Genomic DNA, 21,988 nt, shown 5'->3' on the forward strand with positions numbered 1-21,988 from the left:
CTGGACATAGAAACTGGCAAAGATTTCATGACGGAGATACCAAAAGCAATCACAATAAAGGCAAAAATTGATAAATGGGATATAATTAATCGTAAGAGCTTAAAATTAGTCCTTTGCATCTGACAAACGACTAATATCCAGCGTCTAAGTGGAACTTAAGCAAATTACAAAAGCAAACAACCCCATTAAAATGTGGTCAAAGGATATGAACATCTTTCAAAAGAAGACATCTATGTGGCCAATGAGCATATGAGAAAAAGCTCAATATCAGTGATTATTAGAGAAATGCAAATCAAAACCACAATGAGAGGTCAGGCATGGTGGCTCATGCCTGTAGTCTCAGCAGTTTGGGAAACTGAGGTGGACAGATCGCTTAGGCACAATAGTTTGAGACCAGCCCAGGAAACATGGCAAAACCTCATCTCTACAAAAACTACAAAATTTAGCTGAGAGCAGTGGTGCATGCCTGTAGTCCTAGCTACTCGGGAGGCTGAAGTGGGAAGATCACTTGAGCCCAGTAGGCAGAGATTGCAATAAACCAAGATTGTGCCACTGCACCCCAGCCTGGGCGTCATCAAGACCCTGTCTCAAAACAACCAACCAACCAAACAAACAAACAAACAAAAAAACCCACAAGGAGATATTATCTCATACCAGTCAGAATGGCTATTAATAAAAAGTAAAAAACAAAACAAAACAAAACAAAAAAACAGATGCTGCAAGGTTGCAGAGAAAAGGGAATGCTTATACAATGTTGGTGGGAGTGTAAGTTAGACTATTGTGGAAAGTAGTGTGGCAACTCCTTAAAGAGCTGAAAACACATCTACCATCTGACTCAGCAATCCCATTACTAGGTATATATCCAACGGAATAGAAATCATTCTACCATAAAAACACATGCACGTGTGTATTCACTGTAGCACTCATTCACAATAGCAAAGACATGGAATCAACCTAAATGTCCATCAATGGCAGATTTAATAAAGAAAACATGGCACATATACACCATGGAATACTACACAGCCATAAAAAAGAATGAGATCATGTCCTTTGCAGGAGCATGGATGGAGCTGGAGGCCGTCATCCTTAGCAAATGAATGCAGGAACAGCAAACCAAATACTGCATGTTCTCATTTACAAGTGGGAGCTAAATGATGAGAACACGTGGACACAAAGAGAGGAAAACAGACACTGGGGTCTACTTGAGGGTGGTGGGTGGGAGGAGGGAGAGGATCAGAAGAAACAACTTATTCAGTACCAGGCTTAGTACCTGGGTGATGAAGTAATCTGTACAACAAACCCCCATGACATGATTTTACCTATATAACAAATCAGCACATATACACCTGAGCCTAAAATAAAAGTTAAACAAAAAAATTAAAAATCACAAACCAAATATCAGCTCTCTTCAAGGGACTCACCTAATGCAAAGATTCTTACAAACTCGAGGTAAAGGGGTGGAAAAAGATATTCCATCCCAATATAAGAAAAAGCAGCAGGAGTAGTTATTCTCATGTCAGATAGAACAGACTTTAAAGCAACAACAGAAAAAAAAAGTCATTATATAAAGATAAAAGAATCAATCCCCAGCAAGAAGATATTACAATCCTTAATATACATTACTTACTCCTTACTATGGAGCTTCCAGATTCATAAAAAATTACTACTAGATCTAAGAAAAGAAATAGACATCATCACAATAATTGTGGGGGACTCAACACTCCACTGACAGCACTAGACAGATAATCAAGGCAGAAAGTGAACAAGAAAATGTTGTACTTAAACTGCATTCTAGAACAAATACAACTAACAGAATTTACGGGACATTTTACTCAAAAGCTTCAGAATGTACATTATTCTCCTCAGCACATGGAACATTCTCCAAAACAGACCATATGATAGTCCACAAAACAAGTCTCAATAAATTTTTAAAAATTGAAATTATATCAAGTACCTTTTTAGACCACAGTGGAATAAAACCAATAATTAACACCAAAAGGAACACTCAAAACTATACAAATGCTTAAAAATTAATCTGCGGCCGGGCGCGGTGGCTCAAGCCTGTAATCCCAGCACTTTGGGAGGCCGAGACGGGCGGATCACGAGGTCAGGAGATCGAGACCATCCTGGCTGACACGGTGAAACCCCGTCTCTACTAAAAAATACAAAAAACTAGCCGGGCGAGGTGGCAGGCGCCTGTAGTCCCAGCTACTCGGGAGACTGAGGCAGGAGAATGGCGTGAACCCGGGAGGCGGAGCTTGCAGTGAGCTGAGATCCGGCCACTGCACTGCAGCCTGGGTGGCAGAGCAAGACTCCGTCTCAAAAAAAAAAAAAAAAAAAAAAAAAAAAAAATTAATCTGCTCCTGAATGATTTGGGGGCAAAAAATGAAATCAAGATGAAAATTTAAAAATTCTTTAAAGTGAATGATAGTAGTTACACAAGTTATCAAAACCTCTGGGATACAGCAAAAGCAATGCTAAAATGAAAGTTTATAGCACTAAATGCCTACATCAAAAAGTCTGAAATGAAACAAGCTGGCAACCTAACATCACACCTCAAGGAACCAGAGAAGCAAGAACAAACCAAACCCAAAGCTACCAGCAGAAAAGAAATAATAAAGATCAGAGCAGAATTAAATGAAATTGGAACAAAGAAAAACAACACAATAGATCAACAAACAAAAAGTTGGTTGTTTGAAAAAATAAAATTGATAGATTATTAGCTAGATTAACCAGGGAAAAAATAATCAAACAAGCTCAATTAGAAATGAAAATGGATGACCAGGTGCGGTGGTTTATGCCTGTAATCCCAGCACTTTGGGAGTCTGAGGCGGGTGGATCACTTGAGGTCAGGAGTTTGAGACCAGCCTAGCCAACATGGTGAAAGCCTGCCTCTACTAAAAATACAAAAATTAGCTTGGTGTGGTGGTGCCGCCTGTAGTCCCAGCTACTCGGGAGACTGAGGCAGGAGAATCTCTTGAACCTGGTAGGCAGAGGTTGCAGTTCTGTGAAAGAAAGAAAAAGGAAGGAAGGAAGGAGGGAGGGAGGGAGGGAGGGAGGGAGGAAGGAAGGAAGGAAGGAAGGAAGGAAGGAAGGAAGGAAGGAAGGAAGGAAGGAAGGAAGGAAGGAAGGAAGGGGGAAATGGAGGCATTACAGCTGATACCACAGAAATACAAAAGATTACTTAAGACTACTATGAACACCTCTGTGCACATAAACTAGAAAATCTATAGGAAATAAATAAATAAATTCCTGGAAACATACCACCTCCCCAGCTTGAATCAGGATGAAACAGAAATTCTGAACAGACCAACAACAAGCAGTGAGATTGAAGACAGTAATTTAACAAAGTTGTCCTCCCAAAAAAAGCCAGGGGCCACAAAAATTCACAGCCAAATTCTACCAGACATTCAAAGAGTTGGCACCAATTTTACTGAAACTATTCTAAAAGACTGAGAAAGAAGGAATCCTTCCTAACTCATTCTATGAAGCCAGTATAACCTTGATACCAAAGCCAGGAAAGGGCATACAAAACAAAATAAACAAAAAACCACAAAATGACAGATCAATATTCCTGATTAACATAGATGCAGAAATCTTCAACAAAATACTAGCAAACTAACCCAACAGCACATCAAAAAGATATTTCACTATGATTAAGTGGGTTTTATCCCAGGGTTGCAGGGATAGTTCAACATATGCAAGTCAATAAATGTGATTCACCACGTAAACAGAATTAAAAACAAAAACCATATGATTATCTCAATAGATGCAAAAAACATTTGATAAAATACAGCACCCTTTAAAAAAACCCTCAACAAATTAGATATAGAAGGAACATATCTCAAAATAATAAAAGCTATATAACAAAAACTACAGCCAACATCATACTGAATGGGGAGAAGTCAAAAGCATTCCCCCTAAGAACTGGAATAAGACAAGGATGCCCATTTTTACCACTTTATTCAATATAGTACGGGAAGTCATAGCCAGGGGAAGAAAGGAATTCCAAATCAGAAAAGAGGAAGTCAAACTATTTCTATTTGCTGACAATATGATTGTATAACTAGAAAAACCTAAAGATCCCTCCAGAAGACTCCTGGATTTGAGAAATTAATTCAGTAAAGTCTCAGGTTAAAAAATCCATGTACACAAATCAGTAGCTCTGCAGTATGCCAACAACAACCAAGTGAGAATCAAATAAAAAACTCAATCCCTTATACAATAGCTGAAAAATAAAAATAAAAATAAAAAATAAAATAAAATAAAAACCTAGGAATATATTTAACCAGGGAGGTGAAAGATCGCTACAAGGAGGACTACGCAACACTGCTGAAATCGCTACAAGGAGGACTACGCAACACTGCTGAAAGGAATCATAGGTGATACAAACAAATGGAAATACAAGCCATGCTCATGGATTGGAAGAATCAATATCTCACAAATGATCATTGCTCAAAGGAAGCTACAGATTCACTGAAATTCCTATCAAAATACAAAATTATTTTTCACAAAATTAGATAAAAACAATCTAAAAATTCTTATGGAACCAAAAAAGAGCCCAAATAACCAAAGCAATTCTAAGCAAAATGAATAAAGCTGGAGGCATCGCATTACCTGACTTCAAATTATACTACAATCCTATAGTAACCAAAACAAGATGTTACTGGTATAAAAGTAGATACGTAGACCAATAGAACACAATAGAGAGTCCAGAAATAAAGCCAAATACTTACAACCAAATGATCTTTGACAAAGTGTAGAAAGGCACAAAGTATTATGTTTTTCAAGGTAGTAATATCTTTTTTAAAAATTTTTTATATTATACTTTAAGTTCTAGGATACATGTGCACAACGTGCAGGTTTGTTCCATAGGTGTACATGTGCCATGTTGGTTTGCTGCACCCATCAACTCGTCATTTACATTAGGTATTTCTCCTAATGCTATCCTTTCCCCAGCTTCCCACCCCCTGACAGGCCCCAGTGTGTGATGTTCCCCGCCCTATGTCCGTATGTTCTCATTGTTCAACTCACAAACATGAGTGAGAACATGTGGTGTTTGGTTTTCTGTCCTTGTGATAGTTTGCTGAGAATGATGGTTTCCAGCTTCATCCATGTTCCTGCAAAGGACATGAACTCATCCTTTTTTACGGCTGCATAGTATTCCATGGTGTATATGAAGGCACAGAATATTATAACACTGTGATTGCAGTATGTAAATTGCTCATATCTTAAGTAGAAAGACCCAGGTGAACCAATCAAAAATAACAACTTTTCAAGTCATACATAGTATAATAACATATAAATAGAAACAACAAAAGTTAAAAAGCAGGGAGACAAAGTTAAAGTATAGAGTTTTTATTAGTTTTCTCTTTGCTAGTTTTGTTTACGCAATCAGTGTTAAGTTGTCATCAGTTTAAAGTAATGGGTTATAAGATATTATTTGCAAGTCTCATTGTAACCTCAAATGAAAAATAGAAAAATAAATGGGATTACATCAAACTAAAAAGATTCTGCAGAAGAAAGGAAATAATCAACTAAGTGCAGAGATAACCCACAGAATGGGAGAAAATATTTGCAAACTACTCCTCTGACAAAGAATAATAACCAGAATATATAAGGAGCTCAAACAACTCTATAGGAAAAAAAGCTAATAGTCTGATTTTAAAATGGGCAAAAAATCTGAACAGACATTTCTCAACATAAGACATATTTTGACTAGAAAACAGGGTTATGTGCTCAACAAGCACATAAAGGTGCTCGACATCCTTGATCTTCAGAGAAATGCAAATCAAAACTACAATAAGGTATTATCTCACTCCAGTTGAAATGGCTTATATCCAAAGGACAGGGAATAACAAATGCTGACAAGGATGTGGAGAAAAGCACTGTTGGTGGGAATGTAAATTAGTACAGCCACTACGGAGAACAGTTTAGAAGTTCCTCAAAATACTAAAAATGCAGCTACCATATGATCCAGCAATCCCACTACCAAGTATATAGCCAGAAAAAAGAAAATTAGTATATGGAAGAGATATCTGCACTCCCATTTGTTGCAGCACTATTCACAGTAGCCAAGATTTGGAAGCAATTTAAGTGCCCATCAGCGGAGAAATGGATAAAGAAAATACGGTAGACATACACAATGGTGTAGTTCAACCACACCAAAGAATAAGAGATCCTGTTGTTTGCAAAATGAATGGAACTGGGCGAATTATGTTAAGTGAAATAAGCCAGACATAGAAAGACAGACAACATGTTCTCACTTACTTGTGGGAACTAAAATTTATAAAGTTGAACTCATGGACATAGAGAGATACTAGAGGCTGACAAGGGTAGTGAGGGGAAAGTGGGATAGTTAATGAGCATAAAAAATAGAAAGAATGAATAAGAGTAGTATTTGCTAGCACAACAGAGTGACTGCAGTCAACAATAATTGTATATTTTAAAATAACTTAAATAATGTAATTGGACTTTTTGTAACACAAAGAAAGGATAATTGCTTGATGTGATAGATATCCCATTTACCCTGATTATTATACACTGTATGCCTGTATCAATATATGTCATGTACCCCATAAATATATACACATACTATTTACCCATAACAGTTAAAAATTAAAGAAAGAAAAATATTCACAGACAAGTGAACCTGCACAGTTCAAAACCTTGTTGTTCAAGGGTCAACTGCATAAACATTTCTCCTTCCTAATAAACAGGAGTTTTAATTTAAAAACCTAAAAGTGAATTAATAGAATTCAAGCCTTGAATATATGTAATTGAGGGGCTGGCACATAACATTAGGAATTATACTAGAATACTATTAAGTGCAACATTGGTCCCCCTAAGCCCTTACAAAAAAAAAAATCTGCTACAGGATTATCTCCAGCCAACAAAAAGATACATGGAGAGGTCATGGTTAAAGGACAAGTGCTATTTAATTCATTTAATTGTAGAACTAAAATTAAGCAATGGTGATAAATATGATTGTAAAATAGAACGTAAAGTTAAAATCCATGACAATACAAATACAATAGTGTAATTTTAAAAATTGAAATATAGGAGGCAAAGAGGAGGTTAAAGTACCCAATAAAAGAGTTAAAATTCTATAATTATATTTGGTGGTTAATTGGTGGTGGATTGAGAGCAAAGAGAAGTAGAAGGAAGAGGAATTATACTAATTTCACCTTTCAAAAGGGGAAATCAATTTGTACTATACATAGGGGATAACTTAATAAGCAAAGAATTAAGAATACATCTTCAAGGTGACCATTAGAAAAATATTAAAATACCCAAAATTTTTAAAATTACAAAGAAGATTATATATATGATTATATATATAAGATCTTTATATATATATGATTATATATACACACATTTTTTGTATATATAATAAAAGTGAGTACAGAAAGCAGTTTTTTAACTAAACTTTAAGTTCTAGGGTACATGTGCACAACATGCAGGTTTGATACATAGGTATCAAATTAAGAAAAAAACAAACAACCCCATCGAAAAGTGGGCAAAGGATATGAACAGACAGTTCCTTTATTTCTTTCTCTTGCCTGATTGCCCTGGCCAGAACTTCCGACACTATGTTGAATAGGAGTGGTGAGAGAAGGCATCCCTGTCTTGTGCCTGTTTTCAAAGGGAATGCTTCCAGTTTTTGCCCATTCATTATGATATTGGCTGTGGATCTGTCATAAAAGACTCTTATTATTTTGAGATCTGTCCCATCAATACCTAATTTATTGAGAGTTTTAGCACGAAGGGCTGTGGAATTTTGTCAAAGACCTTTTCTACATCTATTGAGATAATCATGTGGTTTTTGTCTTTGGTTCCATTTATATGCTGGATTACATTTATTGATTTGCATATGTTCAACCAGCCTTGCATCCCAGGGATGGAGCCAACTTGATCATGGTGGATAAGCTTTTTGATGTGCTGCTGGATTTGGTTTGCCAGTATTTTATTGAGGATTTTTGCATCGATGTTCATCAGGGATATTGGTTTAAAATTCTCTTTTTTTGTTGTGTCTCTGCCAGGTTTTGGTATCAGGATGATGCTGGTCTCACAAAATGTGTTAGGGAGGATTCCCTCTTTTTCTATTGATTGGAATAATTTCAGAAGGAATGGTACCAGCTCCTCTTTGTACCTCTGGTAGAATTTGGCTGTGAATCTATCTGGTCCTGGACTTTTTTTGGTGGGTAGGCTATTAATTATTGCCTCAATTTCAGAGCCTGTTATTGTTCTATTCAGAGATTCAACTTCTTCCTGGTTTAGTCTTGGGAGGGTATATGTGTCCAGGAGTTTACCCATTTTTTCTAGATTTTTTAGTTTATTTGCATAGAGGTGTTTATAGTATTCTCCGAAGGTAGTTTGTATTTCTATGGGATCCGTGGTGATATCCCTTTTATCATTTTTTATTGTGTCTATTTGATTCTTCTCTCTTTTCTTCTTTATTAGTCTTGCTGGTGGTCTATCAATTTTGTTGATGATATTTTCGAAAAGACCAGCTCCTGGATTCATTGATTTTTTGAAGGGTTTTTTGTGTCTCTCTCTTTCAGATATGCTCTGATCTTAGTTATTTCTTGCCTTCTGCTAGCTTTTGAATGTGTTTGCTCTTGCTTCTCTAGTTCTTTTAATTGTGATGTTAGGGTGTCGATTTTAGATCTTTCCAGCTTTCTCTTGTGGGCATTTAGTGCTCTAAATTTCCCTCTACACACTGCTTTAAATGTGTCCCAGAGATTCTGGTACATTGTGTCTTTGTTCTCATTGGTTTCAAAGAACATCTTTATTTCTGCCTTCATTTCGTTATTTACTCAGTAGTCATTCAGGAGCAAGTTGTTCAGTTTCCATGTAGTTGTGCGGTTTTGAGTGAGTTTCTTAATCCTGAGTGTTAATTTGATTGCACTGTGTCTGAAGGACACTTCGTTGTGATTTGTGTTCTTTTGCATTTACTGAGGAGTGCTTTACTTTCAATGATTTGGTCAATTTTAGAATAAGTGTGATGTGGTGCTGAGAAGAATGTATATTCTGTTGATTTGGGGTGGAGAGTTCTGTAGATGTGTATTAGGTCTGCTTTGTGCAGAGCTGAGTTCAAGTCCTGGATATCCTTGTTAACCTTCTGTCTTGTTGATCTGTCTGATATTGACAGTGGGGTGTTAAAGTCTCCCATTATTATTGTGTGAGAGTCTAAGTCTCTTTGTATGTCTCTAAGGACTTGCTTTATGAATCTGGGTGCTCCTGTATTGGCTGCACATATTTTGAGGATAGTTAGCTCTTCCTGTTGAACTCTTTACCATTATGTAATGGTCTCTGTCTCTTTTGATCTTGTTGGTTTAAAGTCTCTTTTATCAGAGGCTAGGATTGCAACCCCTGCTCTTTTTTTGCTTTCCATTTGCTTGGTAGATCTTCCTCTATCCGTTTATTTTGAGCCTATGTGTGTATTTTCATTTGAAATGGGTCTCCTGAATACAGCACATGGATGGGTCTTGACTCTTTATCCTGTTTGCCAGTCTGTGTCTTAATTGGGGCATTTAGCCCCTTTACATTTAAGGTAAATATTCTTATGTGTGAATTTGATCCTGTCATTATGATGTTAGGCGGTTATTTTGCCCGTTAATTGATGCAATTTCTTCCTAGTATCTATGGTCTTTACAATTTGATATGTTTTTGCAGTGACTGGTGCCGATTGTTTGTTTCCATGTGCTTCTTTCAGGAACTCTTGTAAGGCAGGCCTGGTGGTGACAAAATCTCTCAGTATTTGCTTGTCTGTAAAGGATTTATTTCTCCTTCACTGATGAAGCTTAGTTTGGCTGGATATGAAATTCTGGGTTGAAAATTCTTTAAAAATGTTGAATATTGGCCCCCACTCTCTTCTGGCTTGTAGGGTTTCTGCCAAGAGATCTGCTGTTAGTCTGATGGGCTTCCTTTTGTGGGTAACTTGACCTTTATTTCTGGCTGCCCTTAACAATTTTTCCTTTGTTTAAACCGTGGTGAATCTGACAATTATGTGTCTTAGAGTTGCTCTTCTCAAGGAGTATCTTTGTAATGTTCTCTGTATTTCCCAAATTTGAATGTTGGCCTGCCTTGCTACACTGGGTAAGTTCTCCTGGATAATATCCTGAAGAGTGTTTTCCAACTTTGTTCCATTCTCCCCATCACTTTCAGGTACACCAATCAAACTAGATTTGGTCTTTTCACATAGTCCCATATTTCTTGGTGACTTTGTTCATTTCTTTTTACTCGTTTTTTCTATCTTTTTTTCTCACTTTATTTCATTAATTTGATCTTCAATCACTGATACCATTTCTTCCACTTGATCGAATCAGCTATTGAAGCTTGTGCATGCATCACCAAGTTCTCATGCCATGGTTTTCAGCTCCATCAGGTCATTTAAGGTCTTCTCTACACTGTTTATTCTGTTTAGCCATTCATCTAACCTTTTTTCAAGGCTTCAACTTCCTTGCAATGGGTTCGTACATGCTCCTTTAGCTTGGAGAAGTTTGTTATTATTGACCTTCTGAAGCCTACTTCTGTCAAGTCGTTAAAGTCATTCTCCATCCAGCTTTGTTCTGTTACTGGCGAGGAGCTGCAGTCTTTTGGAGGAGAAGAAGTACTCTGATTTTTAGAATTTTCAGCTTTTCTGCTCTGGTTTCTCTTCATCTTTGTGGTCTTATCTACCTTTGGTCTTCGATGTTGATGACCTACAGATGGGGTTTTGGTGTAGATGTTCTTATTGTTGATGTTGATGCTATTCCTTTCTGTTTGTTAGCTTTCCTTCTAACTGTCAGGTCCCTCAGCTGCAGGTCTGTTGGAGTTTGTTGGAGGCCCACTCCAGACCCTGTTTGCTTGAGTATCACCAGTGGAGGCTGCAGAACAGCAAATATTGCTACCTAATCCTTCCTCTGGAAGTTTCATCCCAGAAGGACACCCACCTATATGAGGTGTCTGTCAGCCTCTACTGGGAGGTGTCTCCCAGTTAGGCTACACGGTGGTCAGCGACCCACTTGAGGAGGCAGCCCGTCTGTTCTCAGAACTCAAACCCTGGGTTGGGAGAACCACTGCTCTCTTCAGAGCTATCAGATAGGGACGTTTATGTCTGCAGAAGTTGTCTGCTGCCTTTTGTTTAGCTAAACCCTGTCCACAGAGATGGAGTCTAGAGGCAGTAGGGCTGGCTGAGCTGTGGTGGGCTCCACCCATTTCAAGCTTCCCGGCCATTTTGTCTACCTACTGATGCCTCAGCAATGGTGGATGCCCCTCCCTAAGCCAGGCTGCATCCTCACAGCTCAATCTCAGATTGCTACTCTAGCAGTGAGCAAGGCTCCATGGCTGTGGGACCTACGGAACCAAGCACAGGAGAGAATCTCCTTGTCTGCCCATTGCTAAGACTTTGGGAAATGCCTCAGAATTGCTGTTTTCTCCCTCCCTCCCTGAGCACCCAGATACTCTACACACCACATCACTGCTGCCAAGAGGAGGGGTGGCATCTGTGATTCAGAGCTGTTTTTTCTCTCTCCTCAGTGCCTCTTTTAATGATATGAAGTTAAAACCAGGTGTTATGAGTGCTCACCTGCTTCTTGGTTCTTATGAAAGTGTTTTTTTGGTTTTTTTTTTTTTTCTGTGTAGGTATTTGTTAGCTTGGTGTCCCTGCTAGGGGTAAGGGGAGATGATTGGTGGAGTTTTCTATTCTGTCATCTTTCTATACCTCCTATCTTTGTCCATTATTGAATTGAGTTGTTTATTTTGTTTTTGTTGAGTTTTAGGAGTTCTTTACATATTCCAGATAATAGTCCCTTACCAGATATATGATTAGCAAATATTTTCTTCCATTCTGTGCATGGCCTTTTTACTCTGTTGATAGTGTCAGTTGAGGTACACAGTTTTTAAATGTTTATGAAGTCCCGTTGTCTATTTTTACATTTCTTGCTTGTGCCTTTGATATCATATTTTAGAAATTGTTACCAAATGTAATATCATTAACTTTTGCCCTTGTAGTCTTCTTCTTAGAAGAATAATCAAGTTTTACCTGCACCATTTAGTGAAGAGACTATTCTTTCTTAACTCAATGGGCTCAGCATCCTTGTCAAAATTGATTTGACTATATATGAGAGTGTTTGTTTATGGGATCTAGATTCTATTCCACTAGTCTATAAGTCACTGCTTTTAACAGTACCAAAATGTCTTATTACTGCTGTCTAGTAAGTTTTGAAATCAGAAATTGTAAATCTTCCAACTTTATTCTTCTCTTTCAAAATTATTTTGGCTATTAGATTTGGCCATGAGATTCCAGATCAAGTTAAGGATGTGTTGTTCTATTTCTGCAAAAAAAATTTTAAAAAAAAGGATTTTCACAGAGGTTGCATTGAATCCATAGATCACTTTGGGTCATATTGACATCTTAATATTAAGTCCTCTAATCCATGAACATGGGATACATTTTCCTTTATTTATATGTTCTTCCACTTTTTTCAGTAATGTTTTATAGATGTCATTGTACAAGTGTTTCATCTCCTTGGTTAAATTAATTCTTAAGTATTTTATTCTTTTTCATGCTATTGTAAATGAAATTTTTTATAATTTCCTTTGCTGATTGTTTATATAAAGAAATGCAACTGACTTTTTTGTGTTGACTTTATATTCTTCTACTTTACTAAATGTATTTATTAGCTCTAATAGTTTTTTGTGGAATCTTTGTTTTTATAGATGGCTTTTATTATATTGAGATAATTTCTTTCTATTTCTAGTTTGTTGAGAGTTTTTATTATAAAAGGGTGGTGAGTTTCATCAAACGCTTTTTCTGTTCAATTGAAATGATCATGTGGGTTTTTCCCCTCTTTTTTTGAGTCTCCATCTGAGTCTGCTTGGTATATTTATTTTATTAATTTGTAACCTTAATATATTGCAATGATTAATTTTCACATGTTAAATCATCCTTACATTCCAGAAATATATTCCACTTGGTTATAGTGTATAAATCCATTAATATGCTACTGAATTCTATTTAATAGTATTCTATTGAATATTTTGCATCACTGTTCATGAGGAATATTAATGTAGTCAGTATAGTCTATAGTTGTAGTGTCTTTCTGTAGCTTGGTAACAGACAGGGTAATGCTGGCCTCATAGAATGAGTTAGGAAGTGTTGGTCCTCTTCAATTTTTGGAAAAATTTACAAGGACTGATATTATTCTTCTTAAATATTGGGCAGAATACACCAGTGAAGCCAACAGGTTCAGGGCTTTTTTTCTTTCTTTTTTATTTTAATCAGAAAATTTTTTATTACTGATTAAATCTCCTTACTACTTATAAGTCTATTCATGGTTTGTATTTCTTTGTGACTTCGTCATGGTAAGTTTTGTGTTTTAGGAATTATTTTTTCATCTAGGTTATCCAATTTGTTGACATACAAATGTTCGTAATACTCTCTTAAAATTGTTTTTATTTCCATAGAATCAGCCATAATGTCCACATTTTCACTTCTGATTTTAGTAATTTGACTCTTCTCTGTCTGTTTCTTATTACATATAACTAAAGGTTTATCAATTTTGTTGATTTTCTGAAGACCCAACTTTTGATTTCATTGATTTTCTCTATTGTTTTTCTATTCTCTGATTTTTAATCTCTGCTCTAATGTTTATGTTTTCTGCTACTAGCTTTGGGTTTTTTTTTTTTTTTTTCCTACTTTCTTGAGTTGTAAAGTTAGGTTGTTGGCTTGAGATCTTTCTTATTTTTTATGATAAGTATTTATAGCTACAAATTTCTCCCTTTGCACTGCTTTCACTGTATCTTATGAGTTTTTGGTATGTTGTATTTTTGTTTTCATTTATCTCTAATCATTTTCTAATTTTCTTCCTGATTTCTGCCTTGATCCATTGGTTGTTTAAGAGTGTGTTGTTTAATTTCAACAAGTTTGTTAATTTCTCAATTGCACTTATGTTATTGATTTCTAACTTCATTCCACTGTGCTTATAGAAGACACTTTGTATGGCATCTATCTTTTTAAGTCTATCAAGACTTCATTTATGGTCTAACATATGGCTTATCCTGGATAATGTCTCATGTGCACTTGAAAAGAATGCGTATATTTTTGTTGCTGTATAGATTGTTATATATGACTGTTAGATCTAGTTGGTTTATTGTATGTATTAAGGCCTCTTTTTTCTTATCTTCTGTCTGGTTGGTCTATCTATTCTTCAGTGTGGAAAACTGAATTGTACAACTATTATAGAACTGTATATTTCTGTTTTCTCTCATTTTTTGCTTCATATATTTTGATGGTCTCTCATTAGAGGCTTAAATATTTATAATTGTTATATCTTCTTAATATATTCAACTTTTTAGAAAATATAATGTCCTTCTTAGTCTCTTTTAACTTTATAAATTTAAAGGCCATTTTGTCTGATATTGATATGGCTACCCCACTCTGTTTTAGATACCATTTGCATGGAATATCTTTTTCCATCCTTTCACTTTCAATTTATTTGTGACTTTGTATCAAAAGTGAGTCTGTTATAAACCATGTATGGTTAGACTATGTGTTTTTATCCATTCAGTCAATCTCTATCTTTTGAGTGGAGGCTTTAAGTCACTTACATTTAAAGTAATTGCTGATAAGGAGGGGTTTCTGTTATTTTATGATTTCTCTTCTATAGGCCTTATAGCTTTTTTGTAGTCCATTTTTTTATTACTGTTTGTGTGTGGTCTTGTGTGTGTGATTGTGTGTGTTTAGCTGACCATTTGTTAAATGGGATGTTTAGATTCCTTTCTCATTTCCTTTTGGTATATTTTATAGCTATTTTTATGGTTACCATTTAGCTTACATTTAATACCCTAAAGTTATAACTCCATGATTTGAATTGATACCTGCTTAACTTCAATAGCATACAGATATTCTGATACTTTACAGCTTCTTTCTCACTTCTTTCAGTTGTTGATGTTCTAAAATTACATCTTTATACCATATGTACCCCACGACATGAATTAATAATTATTTTAAATGTATTTATCTCTTAAATTATGTAGAAACCAAAAGGTGTGGTTATAAGCCATTGTTCCAATAACACTAGCTTGTACAATTGCCTTTGTGTTTGTCTTTATTGAGATCTTTATTCCTTCATACGACTTTGAGTTACTACCTAATATCATTTTATTTCACCTTGCAGGACTCCTTTGCGCATTTCTTACAGGGCAGATCTGGTGGTAATAATCTCCCTTAGCTTTTGTTTATCTGGGAATATTTTAATTTATCCCTTACTTTTGAAGGACAGTTTTGCCAGATATAGGACTCTTGGTTTAACTTTTTTTCCTGTTGGCATTTTAAATATATTGATTCCTGCCTTCTACCTTCCATCCAAAGTTTTCATAGTCAGCATCAAGAATATGCTGATTATCTTATTAAGGATGCCTTGTATATGATGAGTCACTTCTTTATTGGTGCTTTCAAAATTCTCTCGTCTTTGACTCTTTTATTTTATTTATTTATTTTTTTTGAAACAGGATCTCACTTTGTCACCCAGGATAGAATGCAGTGGCCTGATTTATCATGGCTTATAGCAGCCTTAACATCCTGGACTCAAATGATCCTCTTGCCTCAGCTTCCTGATTAGCTGGGACTATAGGCATTTGCCACCACACTTGGTTAATTTTTTTTCTTTTTCTTTTCTTCTTCTTTTTTTTTTTTAATAGAGACCAGGTCTTTCTGTGTTGCCCAGGATGGTCTCAAACTCTTGAACTCAAGTAATCTTCCTGCCTTGGCCTCCCAAAGTGCTGGGGTTATAGGCATGAGCCACCTTTGACTTTTGAAAGCTTTGCAATAATGTCTTGATGTGAGTCTTTTTATCTTCCTTGGAATTCATTGAGCTTCTTGGTTGTTTATATTCATGTGTTTCATCAAATTTGAGAAGTTTTCAGTCATTATTTATTCAAATATTCTCTCTGCCCCTTTCTGTCTCTCTTCTCTTTTTTTTTCTGGAATTTCCACAATACTGACTTTTTACTTAATGGGGATGCACATGTCACTTAGCCTCTGTTCACCATTTTGAATTTTTTTCTTTCCATTTTTCAGACTCGATAATATTCATTTTTTAATCTACAAGTTTGCTAATTCTTCTGTCTGCTCAAATTTGCCTTTGAATTTTTCTAGTGTATGTTTCATTTCAGTTATTATACTTTTAAGCTCCAGAGTTTCTTTCTGGTTTCTTTTTAGGTTTTCTATCTCTTTACTGATATTTCTATTTTGTTCATACATCCTTTGATTTTCTCCCCATCTTTCTTTAGTTCTTGAAGCATCATTAAGACAGTTGTTTTAAAGTATTTATGTAGTAGATCTATCCTCAGGACTTTTTCAGGGATAATTTCTGTTGCTATTTTTTTTCTTTCAATGGGTCATCCTTCCTTGTCTCTTTGTATACATTATGATTTTTTTTTGTTTAAAAGGGAACTTTTAAATTTAATAATGTAATAATTCTAGAAATCATATTTTCTCAATTTTCTAAGGTTTATTTTGTTGCTGTTATTGTTTTAGGTTTTATTTATTAATTTGCTTTATAGTTGTAATCTGTCTCTATGCCAGATTGGTCTGGGGTGTAATCTTAAGGTCTTCTTAAGCCTTTTCTGAGCCTTTCTCTGGATATATGTGGCCATTTTCTAATTTTCCCTGTATATGAAGTTGTTTTCTTAATGTCTAATTCTTTAATGTCTGACTCTCGAAAGAAGGAAAGTAGAAAAATGAAGGAGTTGATGGAGTGGCAGTGGAGCTTTAAATCCCTTGGAAGTCACTTCAAACAGAGGGCGTGGGGCTTGCAGGAATGAGGGTAAGTGTAACAACAGTGGCTGCGCAGTTCTTTGTTTGCACTTCTGTGATCAGAAGCAGTCATCAATGATCAGGACACAAATCCCTGATTTGTTTAGGATAGAGGGGGTTTTTTTGTTTTGTTTTGTTTTTGGTCCACCCTGTCTCCTGAAAGCTCTGTGCATGCTGTTCCAGGAACATGTGCACAGCTGCCTGGCAGGGGATTGGGAGTGGGGTATAGGTAGCTACTACTGTGCTAAGAGCTAAAATTGACCAAAATTAGCTGCAATTTACCATCTAAGCATTCCCCCGAAAGTTGTATGTCTTCAATAAACTCCAGAGTTCCACAGTAGTTCTTTCAAATTCTGTCAGTGCAATTGTTGTCTAGGTGGGCAGAGTTTTCTGGTGCTTCCTATTCCATCTCAGAATCCTCCTGTTTGGCTTTTTAAAAAAATAGTTTATATCCCTTTATTGAACTTCTCTTTTTTCCGGTATTGTTTTCCTGATTCTGTTTAGTTTTTTTTCTTTTTTCTTTGTTCTTTTGTAGGTCACTGAAATTCTAAAGATGATTATTTTGAATTCTTCGTCAGGCATTTCTTAAAGGTCTCTTTCTTTGGGGTTTGCCACAGGAGGTTTATTTTGTTCCTCTGGTGGTATTGTGTTTCTTTGATTTTTTTTTTTTTTTTTTTTTTTTTTTTTTTGCATATTCCTTGAAGTCTGCAGTCACTTCCTCCAGTCCTTATTCACCGACTTCAGAAAAGACTTTCACCAGTCAATTCACTAGAGATTCTGGCTTGTAGGTTTTCTGTTGAGAAATCCACTTTAGTCGGATGGTCTTCCCTTTGTAGGCGACCTGTCCTTTCTCTCCAACTGCCTTAAAAATATTTTCTCTCCAACTGCCTTAAAAATATTTGGGGAATCTGATGATTATGTGTCTTGGGGATGGTCTTCTTGTGGTCTTCTTTGCTGGGTTTCTCTGCATTTCCTGAATTTGAGTGTTAGCCTCTCTAGCTAGGTTGGGTAAGTTCTTATAGATAATGACATGGTTTGGCTCTGTGTCCCCACCCAAATCTCATGTCGAATTGTAATTCCCAGTGTTGAAGGAGGGGCCTGATCAGCAGTTATTGAATCATGGGGGTGGACTTCCCCCTTGCTGTTCTTGTGATAGAGTTCTCCTGAGATACACTTGTTTAAAAGTGTGTAGTGGCTAGGCGTGGTGGCTCACGTTTGTAATCCCAGCACTTTGGGAGGCCAAGTCAGGTGGATCACTTGAGGTGAGGAGTTCAAGCCCAACCTGACCAACATGGTGAAACCCCTGTCTCTACTAAAAATACAAAAAAAATTAGCTGGGCGTGATGGCAGGCACCTGTAATCCCAGCTACTCAGGAGGCTGAGGCAAGAGAATCACTTGACAGGAGGCAAAGGTTGTGATGAGCCAAGATTGCACCACTGCACTCCACCCTGGGCAACAGGGAGACTCCATCTGAAAAAAAAAAAAAGTGTATAGCACCTCCCCAATTCCTCCTGGCAATGTGAAGATGTGACTGCTTCCCCTTCACTTTCCGCTATGATTGTAAGTTTTCTGAGGCCTCCTCAGAAGCAGAAGCCTGTACAGCCCAAAGAACCATGAGCTAACTAAACACCTTTTCTTGATAAAATACCCAGCCTCAGGTGCGTCTCTATAGCAGTGTGAGAATAGACTAATACAGATGATGCCATGAAATGTGTTTTCTATGTTGCTTCCATTCTCTCCATCAGTTTCAGGGGTGCCAACGAGTCATAGATTCAGTCTCCTTACATAATTTCATATTTCATATTTCTCAGAGGTTTTGTTCATTCATTTTCATGCTTTTTTCTTCATTATTGTCTGACTCTATTATTTCAGAAAGCCGATCTTCAAGCTCTGAAATTCTTTCCTCAGCTTAGTCTATTCTGTTGTTAATACTTGTGATTGCATTATGAAATTCTTGTAGAGTGTTTTTCATCCCTGGTCTGCTCCATTACAGGTGCTCCCATGCCAAACCCTCTGGGCACTGGCTGGAGTTCTTTCCTTAATGCTTCTCACTTCTCTAAGCAGCTTTCCCTGCCAATTCAAGTGTCCATTGTGGCTAAGGGGTCTCCTCCTGCTGGGATTCCAGAGGCCCATGGCGATAGCAGGTTGTTTCTTGACTGCTCTACTCATTCCCTTTGCAGGAGTCATTGGGGTCAGGGAAGAAGTTGTGGTGTGCGGTAGCCCAATGCAGGTTTCCCAGCTTTCTTTTCCTTAAGGACAGCCTCTGTGTCTTCCCTTCATCTGCTCTCAATGCCCTCCCTCTGAAGATCTGCAGGAGTGTGCCAGTCTTCCCAATATCCTGGTCTCTTGGTGGGAGATGTTCCCCTGGCTGCATTTAGTCAGCCATCTTGGAGCAGGAATTCAATGTATGCTTCTATTTCTGTTGGAAAAAAAATTAGATTAATTGCAGAAGGATACTCAAAGAAAATATTAACTTTTTGTCTAAATGGAAGTGAGAATCTAAGGAAGTTAAAATTTTTTAAATTAAAAGCTATTTTTAAAATAATAAGTAAATTGGAGGTAGAAGCTACAATACCCAGAGATCACGGCTAGAACATGGCATTGTTTAATATATCCAAGAGTAAAACTTGTTCTTAACCTTCTTAACCAAATAATTTTATCTCAATATATTAGGAGCCTATAGCAAGTAGGTAACAATGTATCAGGTAGAATATCTAGGGAAGAATTAATGCAGTAGGAAAACAATAGGGATCCTCTGAAGCATGGAAGTTTGAGATGGGAGCATAGAAAAGGAAGCAAGGCACTCAGTTGAATTGGCTCACACCTAGGAGGGATGCTCCAATGCAGGAGAAATGGTAAGAGATTCCTAGCAGTTGACATTCCAACCACAAATGCCTGCAGTCCTAGCTATAAGAAAGCCCTCTGGCCCTCTTGGGCCCTGAGCCTAGTATAAGGAGCTTCCTGGAGTCCATGAGACTGCATTGTTCCAGGGAGGGAGTTAGTGCTGGGACCTCTGGGACCCAAGCTGCTGCAATATGGTGCCATTTTGAGAGCAGAGTCAACACCAAACTACATCCTGCCCTGTTGCCCAATGAATCCTGCATCTCCAACATCCCGCCACATCCACCCAGAAGGCTGCAGTGTTACTATGCCAGCTGACCCAGTGGTATAACCGCATTTCTGGCACCCGAGCCATGCAGCACCCTATATCCCAGGAAGCCGGTGATCTAGCATGTCAGAGAGGCTGAACACTCACATACCTCACCCAGGGGAGCAGGGATCAGCCTGCCTGCCCTACTATGGACACCACTAGTGCCTGTATACCACACCCAGAGGCCTAGGGACTGGGCCACCTGGCTCACTGCTGGCACCCATGCATGCCATCCAGTGGCCTGCAGACTGGTCCTACTGGCCTGCTGACACCACCAGTGTCTGTGCACTCCACTCAGGCACCAGAAGACCCACCTGCTATTGCCACTGCCAGTGCCAATGCATGCATCCTACCCAGGGACTCAAGGAGCAGGCCACCTCACCTGCCAGCACCTGTGTGCTCCACTTGAGGGCCCAAAGACCTCAGGGCACATACTACCACCACTGACACCTGCATGTGCCACCCAGGGAACCAAGAACTGGCCCACTGCCATCACTGCTGATGCTCACATACCCCACCAAGAGGTCTGAGGACCAGCCCACTTGGCACCTCCATCCCCAGCAAATCCTCACCACAGCCTCCAAAAACAACTGCAGCCTATGCCACTAAGGAACTTGCAGATACCTCCGATACTGATTACAGTCAAAGTAATCACATGGAGACTACACTATGGTGCCCATCCAGAACCAAAGCGAAAGCCATGTACCTAACTTACATTATAGATACATCAACAGGAAAAAGTATTTCTTTATGGAAGCTACTTTATAAAATTGGGAAAAGTGACAGTTATACCAGCTGTAGAAATATCAATGTGAGAACACGTGAACACAAAAAATCAAGAAAACATGATACCTCCAAAGGAACACAGTAATTCTCCAGTAACAGACCCCAAAGGTAAAAAAAATTCTATGAAACGCCTGAAAAGGAATTTAAAATAATTATCTTAAGGATATCCAGCAAGATACAAAAGAATACAGATAAATACAAAGAAATAAGAAAAGCAATTCATGAGCTGAATGAGAAATTCAACAAAGAGATAGATATCATAAAAACACACACACACACACACACACACACACACACACACAACAAATCCTGGAGTTGAGGAATTCAGTGAATGAAATAAAAAATACAATTGAGTACTTTAACAGTAGACTAGACCAATCAGAAGAAAGAATTTCTGAACTTGAACCCAGGTCTTTTGAAATAATCCAATCAGACAAAGGTGGCACAGGGGTGTTGTGGAGGGAGGAAAAGAGGGAGGGAGAAAGAAGAAAGAATGAGAAGGAATGAGGAAAGCCTAGGAGACATGGGAAACAAGCAAACAAATAATCAAATTTTAGAAGTTCCAGAAAGAGCAAAGAAGGAAAAAGGCATAGAAAAATCTTGCATGTTCTCACTTATAAATGGGAGCTAAATAATTTGTACACATGGACATAGAGTGTAGAATAATAGACATTGAAGACTCAGAAGGGTGGGAGGGTCAGAGGGGGAGTGAGAAAGGAGAAATTACTTACCAGGTACAGAGTACTTATTCAGATGTGATTCCACTAAAAGTCCAGACTTCATCACTATGCAATATATTCATGTAACAAAATTGCACTTGTACCCTTTAAATTTATACCAAAAAAAGAAAACTCAATGAAATAATAAATGAAAACTTCCCAAGTGTTGGAAGAGATCTAAACATACAGATATGGAAGGTTCAATAATCCCCAAATAGATTTAATTTTAAAATGTCCTCTCCAAAGCACATTATGGTCAGAATCCAAAAGGTCTGGATCTCAGTGTGCATTACATGTGCCTCTTAAACCCTACTAAATATATCTTCAAAATTGCTACTCCTTCTCAAATATTTTACCTGACCCTGTAGTCAAATGTTTAAGCATACAGATAGTAAGCGAACAACTCTGGATTAGAAGTCTGCCTCCATGATTATTACATATGTGATATGAGAAAATTTCCTGATTGTTTTTTTCTGAGTTTTCGTTTCTTCATCTGCAAAATCAGGATAATAGAAAAAAAAAAAAAA

The 21,988-nt window shown here is 37.3% G+C and overlaps 2 protein-coding genes across 2 annotated transcripts in view; one reads left to right on the forward strand and one right to left on the reverse strand.

The window, feature by feature from the left end:
• Positions 1-21,988, forward strand: part of STXBP5L (syntaxin binding protein 5 like) — a 488,571-nt gene that overhangs the window by 422,754 nt on the left and 43,829 nt on the right. The gene's annotated exons all lie outside the window — the stretch shown is intronic.
• Positions 19,199-21,988, reverse strand: part of POLQ (DNA polymerase theta) — a 168,952-nt gene continuing 166,162 nt past the window's right edge. Inside the window, exon 31 of the mRNA XM_021934085.2 lies at positions 19,199-19,224. Coding sequence (XP_021789777.2) covers positions 19,206-19,224 — 19 coding nt within the window. The 3' untranslated portion in view covers positions 19,199-19,205. The remainder of the gene's footprint in view (positions 19,225-21,988) is intronic.

The sequence above is a fragment of the Papio anubis genome, chromosome 2 (genome assembly GCF_008728515.1).
Source record: "Papio anubis isolate 15944 chromosome 2, Panubis1.0, whole genome shotgun sequence".
Taxonomy (NCBI): Eukaryota; Metazoa; Chordata; class Mammalia; order Primates; family Cercopithecidae; genus Papio; species Papio anubis.